Source organism: Alligator mississippiensis, chromosome 3 (genome assembly GCF_030867095.1).
Source record: "Alligator mississippiensis isolate rAllMis1 chromosome 3, rAllMis1, whole genome shotgun sequence".
Lineage (NCBI taxonomy): Eukaryota > Metazoa > Chordata > Crocodylia > Alligatoridae > Alligator > Alligator mississippiensis.
The window spans coordinates 251,456,687-251,480,353 of NC_081826.1; the positions used below are offsets into that span (position 1 = coordinate 251,456,687).

The 23,667-nt window shown below is 41.2% G+C and overlaps 1 protein-coding gene across 1 annotated transcript in view; it reads left to right on the forward strand.

Annotated features, from left to right (window-relative positions):
- Positions 1–23,667, forward strand: part of MCCC2 (methylcrotonyl-CoA carboxylase subunit 2) — a 67,001-nt gene that overhangs the window by 10,610 nt on the left and 32,724 nt on the right. The window contains exons 4-7 of the mRNA XM_006261656.4: positions 35–136; positions 4,325–4,452; positions 6,515–6,627; positions 12,640–12,753. Of these exons, the coding sequence (XP_006261718.4) occupies positions 35–136; positions 4,325–4,452; positions 6,515–6,627; positions 12,640–12,753 (457 nt within the window). The remainder of the gene's footprint in view (positions 1–34; positions 137–4,324; positions 4,453–6,514; positions 6,628–12,639; positions 12,754–23,667) is intronic.

A 23,667-nucleotide genomic window follows, 5' to 3' on the forward strand; every position in this document is an offset into this window, starting at 1 on the left:
CTGTTAATAATCCTATTACAATATCTCTTTACAGATCTCCATTCTTGGAGTTCTCCCAGTTTGCAGGTTATCAGCTGTATGGTAATGAAGAGGTACCAGCAGGAGGCATTATCACAGGCATTGGACGAGTGTCAGGGTGAGAATTGCTTGTGGTCTAAATTATAGAAGAAAGAGAGAGAAAAAAAGAGAAAATATTTATGTGGCTTCTTGTTTCAGTTCTGGGATTCATCTGGCATTTTGGTTCCAGTGTTTTGCTGTGTAGGCTTTCTCATACTTTACTCTTATTCTTTAGAAAATTACTCTGAAGTGAGGTTTGCTCATTTAAGGTCCCACTGATAGAGCCTTATCAGCTTTTTTAAAATTGTTGTGAGATTCTGTTTCTCTAGGACAATGAGCCAGGATGCTGTAACAAACCTACAAAGGGCAGTGATTTCATCCAGTATTGCCTTATGCTTTTCATGGGAGTATGGTGTGTGAAATCATTGTGTATCCACCACATAATACTTTATGGCCAAACTGTTTCTGTTTCTTTTTTTTTAAGGAATTGGGAACAAATCTTATGCTGCTGTTCAATTTAAAATGTTATTAGTGAGAGCTGTCTTTGGTTTGGGCAGTTAAAGGGATGTAGCTGAGGAGGACTTATTATTTGGGTGGCTTTTTCCTGCCTTTTCTGATTTATTTTTGTATCTCAAGTCCTTGTGTCATTTTGAGTCTCCCTTGTTAGTCTTGGATGGAAATTATTTGATCAGTGAGGAAGGAAGCATGCTTTTTATTTTGTAGTCTTTTGCACTGGATAAATAGTGGAATTACTCCAAGAGGAGTGATTCACAAGGTCATCTAGATTGGTTTATGCTGCTGCAAAGAGAGAATGGCTAAGAGTCAAATCAGCCCCAAATTTGCTCTCTATTTGTATTCGGCTTAGATTTTCAAAATCAGTTTAAGTGTTCAGGGATGGGCAGATCACATGGTGCTCCACTGGTTCTCGACTGCTACAGTGTGTGATGACAGCAGCCAGTGTACTCTAAAGCACTGGTGCTCAACCTCATGCCTGTGGGCTGAATCCAGCCCACAGGACTGTCATCTGGCCTGTAGGGCTCTCCACAGTGATGGTGGGGGAATGCGGTAGCAGCATGATTTGCATGGTGGGGGAATGGTAGCAACATGAATTGCCACAGCTCCCTTGTCAAATTTCTAGGGATTCAGGGTCACTGTGGCCAAATCTGGTGCATGGTGTCAGGACACCATGCTGGATCTCACCCGTGAACCGACCCTACATGCCAACCCAATACTGGTTCTGGCCTCCGGATTGATCTGGCCTTTCACCACTTCTTGCACCACTCACGTGGCTCATGAAGCTGAAAAGTTGAGCACGGCTAATCTAAAGCATCTAGTAGGCTTTGATCACTGGACTGTGGAATGTGGACTTTCTCTACCCTCAACTTCCCTCACCCAAAATGCTGAGTCAAGAATCTGGCTGAATCTAGATCACTGATACAGAGGGGCTGATGAGCTATATAGGCAGTGTCCATAAAACAAAGAGCCACAACAAACAGCATATAGACCCTTTCCTGGTTTGTTGTAAGCCTCATTAGCATTTTCTCATTTCATGTATACACTTGTTTTAAACAGCTGCAATAAATGGCCAAGTATTACTACATCTTATTGAATTGTTTCTGATTGCAAGAATAAAGCTACTGATGCATTAACAACAGCATGAGAGTTTAGAATAAAAAAAATAACCTACATGGAAAAAAAACCTGGATGGCCAGGTTGTAGCCATATTGGTCTAGAGGCAAAAGGAATCAGGACTCGTATTAGAGGTGATATCTTTTATTAGACCAACTAGATTTTTGCAACTAATTCTTCAATTGCAAGCTTTTGGGCACAAACACCCTTGCTCAGACATAGGAGGAAAGATTGTAAAAGTTCTCCTGGGTGGAAATGAAAGTTCATATTTTATAGGAGAGTTGAAGGTGTGGTAAAATCTCCTGTTTGGAACAGTTCATTTTATATGTAGATTAGGCTCAAAGGAAAGTTGGAATAGCCAAAAAGATGGAGCAGGCATTTCTTATGTGGCAAGGTGTCTCTGAGCTCTGTGATGATTCAAATTACCTCCAAAATGCCACTAGACCAATATGGCTACAACCTGGATACCTGACAGATGGAAGATAACGGATTTTAGCCTTTTAAAAAAATGAAACCTTCATAATTTTACAAGGAGGAAGCAAGTTTGACCATCTAAAATGTGAGACCCTGCTCCTGCCTTTGTTCCAATTAATTTCCATAATTTGCATCCATCTTTTTACTCCTCTGTGAAATATGAAACAACATAACCAGAAGGAAATATGACTACATCCTGCTTACCACCAAACAACTTAGAGGTAAACAGGCTATTCCAATTTTTCTATGAGCCTAATCTACATATAAAATGAACTGTTCCAAACAGGAGATTTTACCACACCTTCAACTCTCCTATGAAAGACGAACTTTCATTTCTACCCAGGAGAACTTTTACAATCCTTTCACCTATGTCTGAAGAAGGGTGTTTGTGCCCAAAAGCTTGCAATTAAAGAATGTTTTTGCAAAAATGTAGTTGGTCTAATAAAAGATACCACCTCTAATATGAGTCCTGATTCCAAGTATTACTAACATACTGTGAAAAGCCTCAGGTTATAAGCTGGAACTACTTATGCCTCAGCCTCAGTCTTATGTATTGTCATTCTATAAGTATTCCAAGAGCTATAAGTTTGCTTAGCTTGGCTTTGAAAAACTAGTTTTTCCATGTAGGTTATTTTCTTGATTCTAAACTCCCACGCTGTTGTTAATGCATCGGTAGCTTTATTCTTGCCATTGGAGACAATTCAGTAAGATGTAGCCAGTTATGGGGATTAACTGCTATTTCTAATTTCATTAGAAATAACGACAGCAGATACATAATTTTCAACCGGTTGCTTGAATACGTGCACTTAGATATAACTATTTTTTCTTTCAAAAGTATTTTAGAGTCAGAGAATTTCCAAAGCATATTTAACAGTAGTTGTTTTTAAATTGGCATGTGCCTTATAAAGACCCCTTCTTATGTTACTGTGTAGTCTCAGGCTGAAAACCAACATGATTTTTAATATTGGCATGAGAATACTGGATTTTCAATAGTTCATCTGTTTTTGTATGTCTCAAATACTGCCTAATCAACATGAACAATAAACAGATTGAAACAATTGAAATGACTGTATCAGGATCAAATGATATCTACACAAGCTATTACAACACCACTGTTATATCTTCGTTGTCCTGAGGCAACACAAATGTAGCAAAACCTTTGCAGCTTTAATCTTGTTTCATTCAGGGTTAAAGTTACAGTGAGTTAGCTTGTACCATTGCAGATACATCCAGATGTAACAGTTACATTGTAACAGCTGGTCACCTCCAGAGTCCCCTCTATTTTTAGAGGTTAAAAAGTATGTTTGTCCATAGCCAAGTTTCTAATGTTTCTTTTGTTGATCCATTTATAAAGCAGATTGAGAAACTACATTTTGAGTTCAGCCCCTCATACTGCAGATGCCCTTTTTCGGCCCTCTGGATGCAGCTACTGTAGATCAGAGAAACAAGGGTTTTCAAGAGGGAAATTTGAGGAGAGAAAGAAAACATTTAGGATACCTTTACATGTGCGGGGAGGCTGCTCCAACGGGCTATAATTACAGTGCTTTGGAGCAAACTCGATTAATTGAGTCTGCTGCAGTGTGTCTTGAATCTCGATTAATTGAATCTGCTGGAGTGTGCTAATCAGTGTGCTCCAGCCAGCCTCCGCATCTCATTTATCAGCATCCCTGTACTTCAAAATGACAGCAGGGGCGCTTTAAGTAAAGCTCATTCAATGAGCTTTAGTTAAAGCGCCCCTGCTGCCATTTTGAAGCAGGGGGATGCTAATATATGAGAATCTGTGGGTGATTTAATTAGAGAGGCTCTTGGAGCCGATCTAATTAAAGCATCCCCCACCTCTAGAGCACATGTCAAAAAAACCCTTAATGACAAGTTGTTTCCTTTCCTCCTTAATTTCTTTCCAGTTATACTGAAATGAGCATAACTTTTTAAATTAGAGATTTCAGATGCTGCTTCATTCATACTATTTTTTAATTAACAAATGTGAAGCAAATGTATCCTGTATTGATGTAAGGTATCTAACTGGAACAGTTTTCAGTGATAAGTAGTTAATGGGTGTACAGTGGGTTGTGCTGTTGGAATTTGCTGCAGATGTGGTGATTATGGTAGTTAGGTAGCTTGACTGGGAAATGTATTTTGTTCTCATAAAGTTTTTGCTTTTCAGAGTTGAGTGCTTGGTAGTTGCTAATGATGCAACTGTCAAAGGTGGTACCTACTATCCAATCACAGTAAAGAAACATTTACGGGCTCAAGAAATTGCAATGCAAAATCATCTCCCATGTCTATATTTAGGTAAGTCGTATTGCAAAAATAGCGAATGTCTGTTGTTAAAGGATATCCAAGGACTGTCATTAGAAGACTGCATTTTAAATGGATACTATGATGGAACTGAGGATCCTTAATTTGCTCATCCAAAATCTGAGGTTTCAGATATGTGCATGCACGCGCACACATGGACAAACACATGCACATGTTCTCACACTCTCGCAGTGCTTGTTCATTCCTTTTATAAAGATAGTAAAACTAAAGGGTGAAAATGATAAGAACTTATAAATTACAGTTAATGCTTGTGTAACAACAAAAAATAGTGCACCCCACATGCACATATCAACTGTACTTCTGGTCTTATGGAAAAGTCAGGGAATATTTTGTAATGTTGTCTTAGAAAGTTATTATTGAAATACTACCTAAAAAAAAAAATAAAGCTAGTTTGATAACTTCAGCTATAGTTCTTACAATTTAACATAGTACTAAAGATAAAAATGACACTATATTTTTAGTCAATGTTTTGATTGTAATTGGTCAGAGATGTCAGTGTGTTGTTTTTTTTCTAAATCTTAAAAACTTTTTTGGTTGTTTATTTTTTTAAATAAGCAACTGGGCATGCTAAATGTGCCAACTGGATGGGGAAGTAGTATAGGTTTTCTTTTCTTTGTTTTTCAGTATAATCTTTTCAGTCCAAAGTCTCATCAAACAATATTTGGCTTGTGAAGTTTTACTGATAACCATTTTATTTGAATTCAGTGCTGTCCAACATCTAAACCCCTGGGGGTCATTCCAGTGGATGTCACATGGCATAGAGGCTGCACCAAGCAAGGCACCGGCCACTGGTACAGCCCCCATGCTGTATGACACTCCTCACTATCCCAGCTGCTCCATTTACCTGCATGGGCCCCTGCTTTAGGTTCCATCCCTCCCCACATTGCTGTACTATGCTGGTGTGTAGGAGCAGTTCCCCCATCCCCCTGCAACATGTGATTTCCCTCCACCACTGCCCCACAGGGGATGAACTTCCCCTCCAGCATGGGCTGGAGTCATCCTCAGCTCTCAGCACTGCACCACTCTGCCCTATCCCTTTTGGCAGAGCCAGGATATAGCAGTCAGTTGTAGGGAGGGGAGGTGTCTGGAGACTCCATCTGTTGTTGCAGCCTGGTGAGAGCCCAGTAGCCACAATTTAACCCCGTGCAGCTGTATATTGCCTGTGGACTGTCAGTTGAACATCTGTGTCCTGAATTGATTACTCAGGAGCAATTCTGTGTGATCTTGTGCTTGGAAATCAAAGCGGTACTCTGCAGTAATCCTAGAACAATAATCTGCATTGGGATCTTGCAGTTCCTTAGAATGACTACCTTGTACATTGCAAGAGGCAAGGATTTTTGTGGGTGGTATCTTTTATTGGACCAACTGCATAGTTAGGGTAGACTTAGACAAGTTTTCAAATGAAGAAGTAATGAAGAATGCACTGCATTGGAAAGCTGGTCTCTGTTTATCCCAACCATGCAGTTGGTCTAATAAAAGATACCACTCATAAAAATCCTTGCCTCTTGCATATTTCCTGGAACATCAGAGCTACACCATCATTTTGACACTTTCTTATATATTGGTTTTAATTAAGGTGCACAGTGTGGTTGGTTTAATTTCTTTAGCTTCCATGAGTGACTGTATAAATTTGCCTGCAAATCAGAAATTTAATTTTTACTTCTCTGTTTTGAAGCTAAGAGAATGGTCATAGAAAATACAGTTGAAACTGTATTTTAAGTCAAATAGACCTTTGGCAGAAAGATGAGTTTAGAAAGGTTTGTACAACTGGATGTAATCATGTCTTTTACATTCACCTATTTTTGTTTTGTATAAAAATGTTTGGGATGGATAACAGCTGCTTATGCAGATATATCAATTTTTATTTTGAAAGTGGAGTTTGATGGCCTATTTTTCATGGTTAGTATTTTTACTTATGTTAAATGCAAACTCGTCTTTTCGAGTAATATTCAAATTATATCTTAGAAACATTTTTATATGGCTTGGTATAGAGGTAGTTTTACACACTATATATTTTTTGTTCCACTTGACTTAGTTGACTCAGGAGGAGCAAACTTGCCCCGCCAAGCAGAAGTATTTCCTGATCGAGATCATTTTGGTCGCATCTTCTATAACCAAGCAGTTATGTCCTCACAAGGAATTCCACAGGTAACATGCTTAAAACTAAAAATTGCTAACTGGCCTCCATCCTTGCATCTTCTGCCTGGGTTCAAGATTCATTTCAGCACTTTGAGTTTGTGACAGTTTAGAGTTTTGCTGACCTGACAGCTCAGCGTGGGGAATTGGAGACAGGGTAAACACCACGGCTGTCCACAGATTGACATTAGAGTTTTAAAAACGCTTGCCTGCCTTCTCAGTGTCAGTGATCTGACCTAGCTGCTCCTGTCTTGGAGTGGGAGAAAAGAGAAACTGACAGTGTAGGATGAATGGGGGAGGAGGGAGCTTAGGGATATAATTTGCAAACAGTTGATTATTCTGAATCATTGCTATAGAGGTGATCACTCCTGTACCAAGGAGGTACACTTAGCTAAAATGAGTGTGTGTGTGTGTGTGTGCGTGTATGTGTACATATGTGTTTATATATGTTTATATGTGTATATGTTTTGTACAGTGATGTGTATGATAATATTGCTGTGACAAAGAGGTCATTCTTTTAATGTTAATGATGCATAGAAATACTGTTAGTCATGCTGTTTGCATGTAGACATGTTTTTTTTTCTGATGTTTAGATATGAATGCTACAGACTGATGTTTTAGATATGAGTGCTACCAGTAAAATGAACGCTGCATTCTTTGTATTCACTGCTAATTCTAGGAGGGAACAAGGGATTAATTGATTTGTCAGGCTATCCCACCTATTAAGAATACAGTAGACATAGAAATGGCTCCTAGAGTCCTGACCAGAACAGAGGAATAATAAATAGGTCTACCTATTTTTTTGTTTTACTTCAGTATTGCTAACTGGGTATTTTGTCTGGATGCTGTATTAGTTGTATTTTGATTTTGGATCTGGCTTGTTAGGACAGGTCTTATCGTAGAAATCATATGTGTAACACTCTCCATTCTTTGACCAAACCTATGTATTTGAATTCTCTGAGATAAACTGTTTTTTGGTTGAGTGTTCTTACCCAGATGGAAAAATTGGGAAAGAACATTTCCTTTTAGCCTCTAGCAGGTAGTAGCTAAGACGACTGTCTGGGTTTCACACTTCCCTTAATTATTAGGCATAGTTTCTGTCATAATTCTCCCAGTCAACTGCAACTGATTTTCTTCTAGCATCCTTTAGGGCAGCCTATTTAGGTCTCCTCTAACCTGTCCTTCCTTGGGGCATAATCTTATGTTCTGCTCCCTCAAAGGTCTCAGGCTTCAGGAACATGCAGTTTGCTGTGATCACCATAAGTTTGATTTTGGTTTAGCATCTGCACTTGTCTTCTCCAAGGCAGTGACAAGATTAATCAGTGGTAACTCCTCTTTTACCATTGGCAGGTGTGAAGCACTTCAGGTTTTCTCATAGAACTGTGCCTGTCAGCTCTTGGAGAGGGTACGAGTGACCCTTGAGCCTTTTGAATCTGGGCAATTAAGTTTGTATGTTTTCTTATTTCAGAGCTGAAACTTAAAGAGACTTTTTATCCTCATTGAACATTGACATTAACAACACCTTCCTTCTTCCGGAAGTATTTTTTATCTTACACCTTGACTCAGGAATATAATTACCAGCAAGATCCATAAAACATTAATACAGTAGTTCCTGAATATTCCATGATTCTTAGCTGTCATAATTTATTCTGTTTATATTATAAAATATTGACTAGAGCATGCCATCGCAGGGATTTTGAAGTGCTCCAGAAGGGGGTTATGGCAAAGCACTACACATTAGCCCCTCACCAGAGTTCTTTGGTTATATTGGAGATGAGGTCTAATACTGCTTCCAGTTCTTGCACATATGTGCAAGTAGAACACAACTGAGGAATCTGAATCTTGCCTTAGAGTTCAGGATGGAGCTGGACCACCGAAAACTTGGATGCATTCAAGTGCAGTCCTTCTTAACTTTAGGGTCTGAAAACCATGTGAACCAATTTTTACATACTTTAGGTGGAAAAAGAATTAATTGTACAATTCTCGTTTCATATTGATTGTACAATTTTCTTGTTACATATTGAACAATTCTCTGTTTCATATTGAACTCAGAAGAATTTACTTGGCTTGACCCCAGTGTATCAAGGAAGGCATCCATTGTTAACACTGAGTTAGAAAAAACAATTTACTGTCTTGTGGATTATGAATCTAGCTTTATTCTCTCCTTGCACTCTTTTTGCTAGGACCGTTATTTAATGCCCACTGTACATGGAAAACAGAGAAGAGGTCAAAGGAAGCCTCCTGTGCCCATTTTTGGGTGAATAAAACTAATTTCCTAGCAGGAATAAAAAAATAAATATTTAGGCATAGATGGTGACAGGGCTATTGTGCCAAATGATTAGTTTGGAAGGAATTCAAAATAATTTTATTCTTACCAATGGGTTTTCTTGTAGTTCATGCAAGAGACTAGAAAAAAATCAGCCAAGCAGGAGTTACCTATCCATTTTATTGTATTTTCCCCCCACAGTGGAGGATCTGAGTATGAAGTGATTGCAGCGTGCAACTCCAGTCATTATCTTGTCAGGGGATGGTATTTTGTAGGTGGTGCCTTAAAGATGGAAATACTAAAAGCAAATAAAAATAAGGAAGGCTGGAAGAATTGTGAATGTCTGGCAAGGTCCCTTGGCTGCTTTCCTTTAAAGTCAGGGTGGGCAATTATTTGGGCTGGAGGACCACTTAACACGTTTTGGTGAGCTGTTGAGGGTTACACACACAAACATGTGCACACACATGTGCTTGCTCATGCGCACACACAAATACATGCTTCTTGGCCCCAGCCCCCCTGCCCAGAGCCCAAAGCTGGCGCTAGCTGGCCACATCTGCAGCTGAGGTGGGGCAGGGGATGGAGTCTGGCTGTGGACCTCTGCACTGTTCTGCCCTGCTATCAGGGCTCCTGGTGCATGTACCTCCCCCCAGCCCTGTGGCTTCCAGGAGCCTTGATGCCAGGGTAGGACAGGACAGTGTGGAGGCCTGTAGGCTGGTTGAGTTGTATTCAGGCCCCAGTGGCTGCTGGGCAGAAGCAGCCCTGCCTGCTCACCTAGCATTGTATGACAGCCAGTGCTAGAGCCTCCAGGGCCCAAGTGCAGCTTGCCCAGGGCCTACTGTGTAATACCAGGCAGGTGGGCAGGGCTGTTTCTTCCCAGCATCCCCCTTAGTGCCTGGGAGATGCAGTCTGGCCCTGTGCTCTGGCCTCCACCTTTGCTGGTGGGCAGTGCAGGCAGCAGCTCTGCCTCCGGCCTCTGCTGGCACCACGCAGTGCTGGGTGGGCAGGGCTGCTTCTGCCCAGCATCCCCTGCAGTGCCTGGGAGATGGAGTCCGACCCCACAGGCCCTGGGCAGCCCATACTCCATCTCCCAGGCCGTTGCACAGTGCCGGGTGGGTGGGGCTGCTTATGCTCAGCATCCCCTGTGGTGCCACCAGAGGCTGGAGCTGGAGCTGCTGCCCACCAGCAGAGGCAGGACCCCAAGTGCAACTGCCTGCTAGATTTTTCCCATCCGTGCTTTAAAGACATGCTCAGTATTTTGAAGCCTATATCCATTTATCTGCTAACACTGTGTGATTACTACCTCATTTCTCACTTGTGCTTTTTGTGGATCCAGTTGATAATTGTAGTCTTTGTTCTAATATTTTCCATAGACTTATAGCAACCTACTTTGGTCATTCTCTCTCTGGGAAGGAAAGATCCTATTATCTCTATTCATTTATCGCCCCTCTGAAGTAGTCTATAATCTTATTGCCCTTTGGAGCAATTTCTGCACCTCTTATAATTTAGTGAAGCCTACCCACAGCAGCTCTCCAGCACTTCTCATTTTTGACTTTACACTGTTTCCCTGTCTCGCTTGTGCCTTCTTATCTGTGCTTTTGATTTTAGCCCTAATTAGGACTGATTTATTCAAGTTGCTAGTTCATTGCTTTCTCAGTAACTTTACTGTATGGTCAGGCTTATGAAGCCTTGATCCCCTGTTAGCTCCTCCTCTTTTCTGTCCCTAAACTCTGAATGGATGCAGCAGAGAGGCAAGTCACATCTGTTAAGCATGTGATTGTGTGTATTTCCAGAGTATGGATGTTATTACCCTGGTGGGTCTTTGCCTATCTATCTTTGGCTTGTCTAATCAAAGAAAGCACTGGAGAAGCAGTTCTTTGGGGTAGAGATTTGTGGTCCTGTTTTTACTTTTGACTCCATGATTTTGAAAACTCTCATTTATACTGAAAAAAATTAAAAGTTATTTTAAACGCATCTATGTTTTATAAAATAAGATCTGCCAAATTAAAAAAAGAAGCCAGAAAAGGTATAAGTAATTTGTTTTAAGTATTTGTTGCTTTCAAAGCACATTCTATTCTGCTTGTGGATGTTCGATGTCTAATTTAATGTGCAAAAGAAAGTCTATTGATTAATTACTCTGCCCTCATTGCAGTGTGGGGCACAAGATGCTAGTTGCTAAGAAAACTCCTTTTGATTCCAAGTTGGTAGGCAAAATGAATATCATTTGCTCCTTTTCCAGATGCAAGAGAAGCCTGCTTGATCCCCTCTATTTGCATAGTGAATTTGCTTTATAATAGCAGCTGTTCAGTTCTTGCCCATATGTGAAGTTGGAAGGTTGTTTGTTTGTACTTTATTGCTATCCCAGTCTTTTATTGTTTTTTAAATTGTATTTTCAGAGATTCTGAAAGCAAATAATACATTTGGCAATGATTTGTTTCGCATTTCTCTCAGCATTCATATCACTGCTTTTCTTGTATTTTGTTTTCTGTTACTTTGTTTCAAGTGCCTTGAAACAATTTTGACTTTCCCTGTGCAGTACTTGTGACATTGGAGCTATGGGAAGAGCTCAGTTTGTATCACATATTCTTTTTTTTTAATTGATTTTTTTCTTGATTTACAACAAAACAGATTGTAATTGTCTTTTTAATTGCCATTATATATCAAATTAACCAGTAAAAAATAGATATTGTTCCAATTATAAGATGACCCCATATTTTCAGGTTCAGTTTTAAGAAGTCAAATTTTCCTCTTAAATATAAGTCAGTTATTACTGATAAAAACCTAGAACTGTTAGTGTCCTTACAGTATCTCCCAACAGAATCAAAGAAAGCTGAAATGGTTAAACGCAGTAAAAATACTAAAATAAAAACTGCACTGAAAAAAATTCTTCCATGCACAGAATTACTACAGATACCAAAGTCCAGATTATTGAGGGCCTTGATTGTAGGTTAACCTCATGTATAAATCAAGTTTTATGGTTCCTTTTGAGGATGAGTTGGTAAACATAATCATAACAGTGGATCCAGTAAAAGCCAGAGTAAGAGGTGTGTTTTATAATACATCCTGATGGTCAACAAATGGAGGCTTTTGTGAGTTGGCCAATTAGAGAAGTAAATTAATTCCCACTGGAATTGAAGAACCTCTTCTTGCTTTAAACTCATCCTTTTTTTTCTTACCTGTGCCTCTAGATTTCTGTGTCTGCTTTTGGTCCTGTGGTTAATTTATTCAAATTACTAATTTAATACTTTCTCTCTGCAACATTAAATCTATGCTGTGTCTAAGCAGCTATGAAACAAGAAGTCATGTTTGGCTTCCTGTTAGCCCCCACTCATCAGGGTCCTCAAGCTGTGGCAATACAGTGGATTATCAAGAACTGTGTGTTAAATATTTGATTTTGTATATTGCAGACAGAGGATTTTGTCTTGCCATCACTCCTGAGATCTATAAATGTAAAACATTGTACTTGAGTATATCGTCTAGAAACATCAGTTGTTGACTGCCATGCAGCTATATTAGTTTTTATTTAAAAGAATCAGGAAGTCCTCAGATACTGCTGTGGGTCATTCAAGTACTTAGAGAGATTCTCTTTAGTTTCTGAGGAAATGCTTACCGAACGGGGTAAAAAAAACATCCTGTATACTCTGCATGAATATATATCATCCCACAGCACTTATTGTGAACCTCTGCTAAAATTAATACAGTGAAGATTAATGGACATGTGACTTAAGGAGTCTGGACTAACTGGAGTGTTTCTTCCTCAGATAGCAGTGGTGATGGGATCCTGTACAGCAGGAGGAGCATACGTACCTGCAATGGCTGATGAAAGTATAATAGTTGGCAAACAAGGAACAATATTCTTGGGAGGGCCTCCGTTGGTAAGTGGCTAAAACTTGTATTATGTATAATACATATATAATACCGTATATAATATCTGTAAGTACATTTGTACAAACTTCTTGGGTTTTCTCTGACTTGTCTTGCAAATCTAAAAAGAAAATCAAAACTCAGGTTAATCACTTTCTTGTATTTGTAGATGTATCATGCTGCAAGTATATAATTAGATCACGTTAAGGTTTTTTGTAGAGGTGCACCAATACATCAGTCCCATATTGGTTTGGTACCAATATAAGGAAAATTGACAGTATCAGCAATTGGCTTTTTTTGGCTGATGTAGCCAATAAATGCCCTGTGCATGCATGCAGCCGCAGCATAGCACGCAGGTGGCCAGGAGCACAGCTGGGTCCGGCTGGTAAGTCTGTTGTGAGGGAAGGGGCATGGGGTGGGGGCAGATCAAGGCGTTGACGGTGAGGGAGGGAGTGGGCCTGGGGTAGGGGCAAGTGCTGCACAACCAGGGCAGAGCAGGGGACAGAGCCACAAATCGTTCATCCCCGGGGGGGGGAGGAAGAGAAGTGGCTTCCGCTGTTCCATGCACCCTGAGAGGGCATGGGGGAGCATGTGTCACTGGATCTGTGCACAGGGCGAGGGTTTTTGCTTCAGGCTGGGGCTGGGGGCAGTGCTGGGCTCTTCCTGGTGGGGGGGGGTTGGACTGGGCTGTGCTTGGGGCAGGCAGCAGCAGGTCTGGGAGGAGGGTTACAGGGGGGGCTGCAGCCACCACAAAATGAGTCATGGTGGTACTACTAAGGGGGGTTGGGGAGCTATGGCAAATTTGGGGGGGAGGGGGCTGCAGCCCCCCTCCCAATGCTGCTGCTGCCTTCTCTGAGCGGAGCCCTGCCCAGCCCCCTCACCAGGAAGAGCCCGGTGATGCCCCAGCCTGCAGCCCAGCCCAACCCAACACCACACCACAGAGGGTGGCGAACGGCCATAGTGCAGAGCTGGAAGTGTGCAGTGGCCGGCAGGTCCTGTATGGCACTGTCCGTGGGGCCTGGGGTGGTTGCCCCGATTCGCCCCCCCAACAAGGGACAGCTCTGAATATAGCATCTGGGTCTGACTCAAACTTATAAAACCAGGAAGGTCAGAGGTAAGGCTGAAATTGCATCCATATCTTATCTCATTGGTGTGTTGGATAGGGGATACAACTTTAGAACACCAAATGATCTACTGTATTTTTAAAAGTTGTCTTGCACACAAAAGGGGTATTAAGGTTTCGAATTTTAGTCATAATTTCCTTACTTTCTTGGGGCATGTCTCTAAGAGAAATCATCCAGATATCTGCGTCATTTCACACTAGTAATTGTGAAATATTTTTTTGGAAAAATTAGCACATTTTGTTAGTGCACAAGTTAATTTGGGGTAAAGAAACTTATTTTAAAGATCTGGCTCTACACATTTGATGAAATCCTTGTCACTGAAAACCGATGGCAACATTCTTACTGCTTTTGATAGGGAAAGGATATTGCTTGTTTGTAGTGTACTATCTGCTTTGAATTCCTTTTGTGATGCCTAATACCCAGTTTATTTAATCTACTGATTCAGTTTTTTTTAACCAGGTAGCCCTCTTCAAATGCAGTTTTTAACTTCTTTTCTAAATTGCATCCTGTAGTCTGTTAAAGTAGAATTGATTCTTTGGCCTGGCTTATGTTTCAAACTTATCCTGCCATAGTCCTGTTAGTTAGGCACGTGATTTATTTTTCCCCCTAAATAGAGCTTTGCCACTATATGCCCTAATGTAGGTGCAACATATACCAGCAAGAAAGTTCTTTTGTCTGGAATAACTTGTTTTACTCAGGAACCTGGTGTAAGCTAAATTTGCAAAAACATTTTTGCTGGTAAAAGGTGGGTCTAAACAGAAAATGATAGCATGCCTACTTTGGCAAACCCATTCTAGCATGGACAAGGTCTTATTGGGTAAAATTTTGCTTCCCACTTGAAACAGTGTAATGTACTGTGTTTGTCAAGCAATAAATGATGTAGTGTTTTGAGAACAAGCTAGGAAACTACAAATACCTAAGTTAAAGCCAATCAGACCTCTTGGGAAGGTGTGATCTTTTAGTAGACCAACTAGATAGTTGCAAAAGTTTCTTGTTTTGTAAGCTTTCAGGCACCCATGCCCTTCCTCAGGCATAGGAGAGTGCAAAGATTGTAATGTTTCTCCCAGGTGGAAATGAAAATTCTTATTTCACAGGAGAGCTGAAAGGTAGTGTAAAATCTTTTGGTTGGAAAAGATCATTTTATGCAAAATAGGCTCACATAGAAGTTGGAGAAGTCTATTTACCTCAGAGTTGTCTGATGGTAAACAGGACATTGAATTATGCTTCTTTCTTGTTATGACGTTTCATATTTCACAGGAGGGTGGATGATAGAAGGTTCTCCTGGGCAAGGAATTTCTGTTGTGTTGAGACTGCTCTGCGAGCATGCAAATTTGACTTGAAACAAAAGGTGGGAGCAAGGGTATCAGCTTTCAGGCCTCAAGGTGGTGTTGCATTTTGCTTCTTTCTTGTAAAATTATGAAGTTAGGAAGGGTGTGTGCTCCCGAAAGCTTACAAATAAAGAATTTTTTTTGCAATTATCTAGTTGGTCTAATGAAAGATATCACCTCTCCAAGAGTTCTGATTACTTTTGCCTGTAGACCAACATGGCTACAACCTGTGTCCCTGAAACATGCAAGTTAAAGCCAGATATCTCACCAAAAGGCTTGCATTTGAATGTGTATAAATGTGGAAATCAGCTGGTAATCCTATTTTGTATTACTTGTACTACAAAATTCCTCAGATGACAGAGATGGAGTCAAAATCATAGCAAGTAGGGATGGAGAGGACTTGAGAGATTTCTGATCCATTCATTCACCCCAAGGTGGAGATTATCTGTACCTGAAACATTCCTGACACATTTATCCAACCTGCTCTTAAAACCTTGAATGTACCTAAGTAATCTATTCCCTAGGTATTTCCTAATTCAGGGGTGTAAAACATGGCCTGCAGGCTGGATCCAGCCCATAGAGATGTATGATCCAGCCCATACATCACTGAACCAACCACATGCGCTGACCACAGCCCTTTGTGCCCTTCATGTAATGCAGGATCAGTTTGGGGCACGATGCACGTGGTGCTCTGTCAAGCCAGCCCGGTCTGGATTGGTGCCCCAGACCCGTGTCCGGTCTGGATTGGTGCCCCAGACCCCTGTATTGTCTGCAGCATGTGTCCATATGTGGCATGTGCTGGCCCCAGAGCTGGCTGTATACATGGCACACGGTGCTGTCCAGTGTTCATTCTGGATCTGGCACTGCATGTGGTGCAGGGAGTCTGGGGCTTGGGCTTCATGTGGTGGTCCTGGACCAACCCCCTGTGCTGTCTGTAGCTCTGGGTTCTTCCTACGCATTGTGGACAGTGCGTGTCTTGTTTGGGAAATATATTTTATGTTACTTCAGTGGAAGTTTTCCAGTCTGCAGAAAAGGATAAATTGGCAAAACAGATAGAGTAATCAGTAGCCACCCCTGAACAATGAAAGTGCTGAAAATTCAGTACTGATTGATTTGTTGCTCATTTCCTATTGAATTTCTTTGCCACTAATTATGTCATTTTAAATATGTTACCTGAGTATCTTTTCTCATTGTATTACTCATTGTATTGTCTTGTATTACTCCTTTTTACCAAACTAAAAGCTCATTGCTTATATGTAAACTAATGCAGGACCTTGCCTCAAATTAAGGATATTCACCTAGACTTATTTTATCACTGTTGACTAGCATATATGTGAACAAACTATGTGAGAAAAGAGAGTCAGTAACACTGTATGGTTCTTTTTAGTGCTTCATGAAGGTGTATATTGAAGCCATCTTCAATAAGCTGTTGTTTCAGATGTGGTGGTGGTTCTATGAAGTACCCAGTTCTCCATTCCCCACAGCCACCCCAATTATTTTCTTCATAGATCCAAACATCTTAAGGAAAAGGAATGTGTATATTAGACACGATCAATGCCTTCATGTGAATAAAATTATATATAGCATTCAAAACTTCAGGTACAACTCCCTTATTACTGCACAGTCTTCAAAAAGAAAAGTGATTTTTCTGAGCATAGAGATCACGAATACATTATGAGGAGATCTGAAACTATCACAGCAGCCTTCCTCCACACTTTTTCAAACACTGTGGAATCAACATCATTGCCCTTGCTGTTGCTGCTTGGTAGAAGGGTATTACAAAACAGGGTGCTGCAGTATTCTTTAGCTGCATTTCAGTCTTACATGGCCAAATTAAAGCCTCTCTCTCCTTCCCTATGGGGGATCATGTGTTGCTTTCTTCATTCCTTTGTGACAACAGTCTGACATGGAAAGAGTGAAAAATGGAAAATTCTGTCTTATCCCTCTGAATTTTCATTCTTGGTCCTCCGTGCCAGATAGTTTGAGTATCCCCGGGGGAATTTCATTATGTCCTTTTCTTCCTGACTATTGCTCACTTGTCAAGTAGTCTGAAAGGGAAGAAGGGGTTCCTTTAGGAAATTCCTGCATTTCATGTCAAGTCTCTACTGTAATTAGTTTGAATTAAATAAAGCTTTTAAAGTATATGCACCATATTTACTTGTGTAATAGCCACATTTTTCCTGCTATTCTCCCACCAGATCTGAAGGTACCAGTATTATGCACTCTAGAGCAAATCAGTTCTAAATAAAAGTTATAATTCCATTAAAAAAAAAAGAAATTATTAAATTAGTTCCTTTCCCAAGAAAACTTTATTATCTTATGTTTTCAATAAAACATTACTGCACTCACTACACCCTCAAGTATTGTCCTTACTCTTGCATTTCACTATCATCATCTTTTTTTTGTCCTCACTGAGAATTTTCATCCTCATTATCCTATGCAGTATCATTCCAGATACAGGCAGTCCTCGGATTTACGACACCATTGGTTCCTGAATACTGCATCTTAAGTCAAAACATTGTAACTCAGAACTGATTTTCCCATAGGAAGTAAAGTTATAAATGGGGGTTGGTTCCTGAACCAAGGCCGATACCCTATTTTCACCAAAAATAACCCAGAATTTTGTACTCAGTCAATTATAGTGAGTAATATAGCTACATTAATGTATTTATATTGTTAATAGCAATCATATTGATTTGGAAGGACTTCTTTGAGGTGACTTTGCTGGACTTCTGAAGGGTTCTTGGCTGGAGTTTTCTTGGGAGTCTTGGCTGCAGATTTTTCTGGAGTCTTGTCTGCTTTCTTTAAGAAAGTGTCCAAGGAAGTTTGGACATATGTTCTCCAGAGAGATGAGCGACTCAGCGAACTTGTTCGCTGGCGTGGAATCTCATCGGATCAAGCGTTGTAAAGTTGAAACTGACGTCAGTAAGTTGAAACAGGGTGTCAATTTATAAACATTGTAAATGTAAAACGTTGTAACTTGAAACGTTGTAAGTCAAGGGCTGCCTGTAAGGATGTCTCTGGTGCCATCCATTTTGCTCAAGATTCCAGTAACTTTGAATTTTTTCTTTCCTATTTCAGAAGAAATCAAGCATCATGTTCTAAGGAACCACTAGTAAATGATACTCTTTTTAGATGTTTTGCTGGAGTTTTCTTGTGGTGGTTTGTATCATTCATTTGGAGTAGCAGTGGCAAAATGCCATTTTAAATGGTCTGTTGACTGCCGTATCCAAACACTGGAACATTCTGGTGGTTCTTTTAGAAATGATGACTAGGTCAGTGCAAACTTTCCATAGCTGATATTTAACTTAATTGGCTAGGTACTCCATGTAGATGTCCAGCAAATATTGGAAGTGTTGCCACAGCAAGCCTCCTAGCTGTCTTTCCTGTCTACTTTTAGCTTAGTAAAAAATGAGCTTGTCAGTTATCCAGAATTTTTTCCCTGAACCCGTGTTATTTTTCTCACTGGGAGCTTTTCCAGCAGCAACAACCTGTGCACATCTGATGTAATTCCTAGCATGACCAACATGTTCTTTGCTATTCTGCACCTGTAGGAATGTGCAATTACAGCTGTTTCTCTACTAGATCAACAGAGTTTGGTTTGCATTATCAGTCTGAGAGAGCAGATATCAGTGCCTCTGAAATCTTAGAAGATTTCCTTCATATTCCTCCAGCAGCCTCTGGGACATTTTTGTTTTTTGACAGAATGCTACGTTGAAATAGAAATCACTCAGGACTGGATTTGAATTGATACCTTGAATTGATACCTGGATTGTTTTGGTTGCAAGCAGTTTTGCAAGTTTTTGTCTCTAGCAAATCAGTAGATACAGTATACAGGCAACCCCCATTTGGCGCTCTTAATTGGTTCCCAGAAAAATGAGTGTTAAACGGAATAGCATTAAGTGAAACCAGTTATCCTGTATGATGCCCATGAATGTTATAATGAAACTCTCTGAGCACTAAGTGGAATCGGGTATCAATGTAAAATAAGCATTATAGTGAAATAGTGCTAAGTGAAACAGCGTTAAGTGGGGGTTGCCTGTACTTAGGTTTTCTTTTTTTCTCTCCCATATTTAAGAATTTCAGATTCCATTTCATGATGCTTTGCACATTGATCCACTGGTGAAGGCACGCACTGTCTATTCTGTATTTTCTAGATCTTGTTTCTGCATTCACCAAAGTTGAATCATCTTCTCGTTCACTTTGAATTATAATATCTTGCTGTACATTTTCTGTGGATTACTGTGTATTCATCAACTTTCAGCTTGACTTCAGCAAGATAGCTTTTATACTTCCTCTGTACTTTCTCATCTTGCAGACCACACTGAATGCAGGGTGGAACTAATATACCATATTTATTTGATTTATATGCTGCCCTTCCCAGCAAAGGCTCAGGTTAACTTACACTAAGAGAGCAAATAACTCATAAAACAATAGAATAAACAAGAGAGAAAAACAAAAGAACCAACTTATAAAAGAAAGTAGAACATTAAAATAAAATATCAAAAACTCTAATAATATCCTGTCTTAGCCTTGCTTGCTGAATGCCTGCCCAAATAAGGTCTTACAGAACTTCCAGAAAATGTCTGAGCTCAGGCTTCGGCAGGCTGTAAGGGGGAGGGAGTTTCAGAGCTAAGGAATGACTACCAAAAACAACCTTTTACTTGGTTTTTTTTCCAAGTGAATTTGATGCATTGATGGTACTTGCAGGTAGTTGCTCTCAGCTGACCTTAGGACACAAGGAGAATGCAGTCTTTGGGTACGTAGGGTGCAGACAGTTTAGGGCTACATAGGTCAAAACAAACATCTTGAATTGTGCTCAGAAGCTGTTGGGAACTAGTACAGGTGCTGGAGCACTGGAATCATGTGCTCCTTTTGACCCACCCCCATCAGAAGTTGGACCACCCCATTCCGTGCCAGCTGCAGCTTCCACTTGGTCCATAATCCACTTGGTCATGAACGGCAGCACCACATAGACTGCACTGAAGTAGTCTAGCCTCAAGGCGGCCAGATATGCATTTGAAATAAAGAATCTAGGTGTAGGTTTCCCATGCAGGTACATTCTATTCTTCCACAAATTGCAGCTGTAAGTGGAAATATCAGTGTCTTTTGAATGTCTTTCTTTACATATTTGGAAGCAGTCCTTACATGGGTGACTTTATTTTTCAACATATTAAGGCAATATCCAGGTGTTTTGCTACATATGCAGCTATTATGCAAGTAAATGTGGTATGGTAGTTAGTATACTATAGTTTTGGGAACTAATATTCTATCAAGGTCTTCCTGAGAGAGGCCACCTTTTGGATGGTCACAAAAGCTGGTTTACATTCTCACCTGTAGAGTAGCTTATCCAGAATATTTTTTCTTCAACACTAAGTTGGTGGGATAATGCAAAAAAACTTTTAGCGCTCTTATGGTGTTGGCCCATTTTGTAGTTCAGTATAGGAACTCTTGTTTCTGAAATTGTCAGCTGAGCATGATTAACAAATACTAAAAGCTCATTTTATGTAGCCTAGAAGAAGAAATGATGTGATATGATTGTAGGTTAGATTGCTGCAGAAAAGGTGCAAAAGTGGATTCACTTTTGCATGATCAGGTACTCTTTAATAGCACTTTTTTTTACACAGTGATTCATATTATACTGGATATAACTATATTTAGTTCATGCTAGCTATGCTAACTACCATATTTACTCAATTAGAAGATGAAGTTTTTCCTCCACTTAACATCGGGGAGAGGTTGAGGGGAAAGCCCCTCACCTTACAATCAAGCACGGGGGTGCAGAGGGGGAGGGAGGGGAAGAGACAACTGCTGCAGCTCCGGTCCCAACCTGGGGTTTGGGTTGGGGCAGGAGCTGCAGCTGCCACCTGCCCCCCCCGCCTCTGCACACCCTACTCCTCCTCCTCTACGTTGCTTCTCCCTCTCTCTCTCCCTCTGTCTGTGCAGAGCAGCTAGCATTTGCTTCGGAGCAGCTAGTATTTGCTTCAGATTCAGATTCGGCCGATTCTGGGGACAGTGATTCAATTCAGTGATTTGAATCACTGTCTTGAATCGATTTGGCCGAATCTGATTAGGAGATTTGGCCACCGTCGAATCGGCTGAATCTCTGAATCGAAAAGGTGCCATCCCCCGCCTGCTCTCGCAGCCCCGTCAGTGGCTGCTCCACCCAGCCTCAGAGTCCCGGCACTTTAAAAAAAAACAAAATAAAAAGCCCTGTACTCACTGGCTCCTGCCAGGCAAGGTGGGGGGGGGGGGTGCAATCCGCGCTGCCCCGCACTGCCCTGTGCTGTGTGGGGGAACTCTGCCACAAGCCCCCAGGGGCTCTGATGGCCGCTGCAGCAGCCAGTGTGTGCAGGGCTTTTTTTGTTTTTTGGGGTTTTCTTGGTTTTTGTTTTTTTTTTAAGTGCCAGGATGCTGGGGCTGGGCGGGGCAGCCATTGACAGGGCAGGGAGAGTGGGCAGGGGGAGTGGGGCACTCAGGGGGGCTAGGAGAGCAGGCAGGGGATGGGGCCTGGTGCGGGTCTCCCCATGGTCCATTGCCCCCCTCCTCCAGCCCCCTCCTGCTCCCCGTATTTACTGGCATGGAGCCCAGGTCCAGCTCCCTGCGGTGGCGAGCAGGGACTGCCTGAATCTCCAAATCTTCTCTGAATCTTTTCCAAATCTATTCGGAGGCTTTGAATCATTTGGGCCCTTTTATTGGTCTCCCAATTCAGTTCGGAGATTCAGCTGTGAAATTGGGCCATATCTGCTCTGAATTAAATCAGCAGTTGAAGCTTTGCAGAGCCCTACCCTCTACCACACTCCTTACCTTTGTTCCCCACCAGCAGGCTCTGTCCCTGCTGCAGCCTGGCCCTGTAGCAGCAACAGTGGGGAGCCACAGCTTCTGATGTGGGGCCGGGCTGGAACAACACTGCCGGCTCTGTGTTGCTGCTGCTCCAGGGCCAGACTGGAGCCATGCTTTGTGCCCCAGGCTGCAGCAGGGATAGAGCCTGCTGGTTTGGAGCTAAAGGTAAGCGGGGAGTGGAGGGGCAAGCAGTGGCTAGAGACTTCAGGAAGGAGGGGATGTGAGAAAGATGAGGTGGGGACCTGAGGCTGTGGGTGCAGTAGCGGTGTGGAGGAGGGAGGAGGAGCGAAACAAGGGAAGGGGGAATTGGGCAGCCTGAGGCTGGAGTGGGGGGAAGGCATAATGGAGGGGTAAGTGGGGGAAGGGACAGACTGCAGAGCATAAGCTGCCTGCCTTTCACACTGCCTGCCCCCACCTCCACATTGCCCACCTCCTACCCTCCTCCACCCCCCACTGCATGCCCCATACCTGCCCACCAAGTTCCCCCTCCACTTCCTCTCCTATTGTCTTTCCCCTGTTACCTGCCCTATTATAACCACCCTCATCACCCCCCCCCCCATCTGTAGTAGTTGTGGGGGGCGAATTTATGATGATCTTCCAATAATTGGATTCTATACATAGAAAAAATTATAATAAACGTATACATTTTTCATGTGTAGAATCTAATTATTGGGGGTCATCTTACATTCAAGGTTGTCTTGTATTTGGATAATACAGTATATCTGTTTCATACTGTTATTGTAAAATATGCAATCATACATGCACAATTGAGATGGCATTACTCATGAGTAAAATGTGAGTAAAGTATGTCATTATATAGTTTTGTGGGTCATGTATATTAAAAAAAAAAGCTATTTTAAATGCTTTAAAATATTTAATCTAATATTATTTGGCCTGTATTTTATATTCCTGTGTCTGTAAAGCTAATTTTATTAGTTAAGTTTGGTTCAGCTGCACAAGACCTACCAGAAGCCCTAAAGGAGATTGTCAAAATAACATTAAATGCATTTTTGTCCACCTAGTGCTGTCTTTATAAGATCTAATAATTAAGGACATTCTAAGGCTAGATGAAAGGGGGTATATTCCATTAGAAAGTGGGGAATTTCTTCTAAGTTGTATAAAGTTCCCATTTTTACATGGAAAGGATCCTAAACTGCTAGACCTTAAACCTTTGAACTTGTTCAAGACCCTTATATTAACTTGGACCTTTGGTCTGTGTTAATTTGAAGGGAAAATTCCATAAGGGGGGAAAGGAAGAAAAAATCCCCAGTAGATGGATTTTAATTTATTTTTTTGTTTTGCTTAATAAAAATTCCAGAAGTCTGGAATATTGGAAGTAGTCCTTGTAGTTCTTTAGGAAGTCTGCGGTGTTATTAGGGCAGATTCTATCAATATTGTAATCTGATTCCATTACTGTAACGTTCATGTTAGGTGTTACTGGTCATGTCAGGCTCCTTCAGTTTGTGTGGTCTGTGTATGCATTGTCAGGATTGTATCTGTAATGCTGGGCCCCTGACAAACTCATTGTTACAAGAAAGGGACTGCAGGTTTAATTTAGTAGTGAGAAACAGCTCGGCCAGGTTGGTCTATATACAAGCCTAGACATTAATACCCATGACCAGCGATTCTG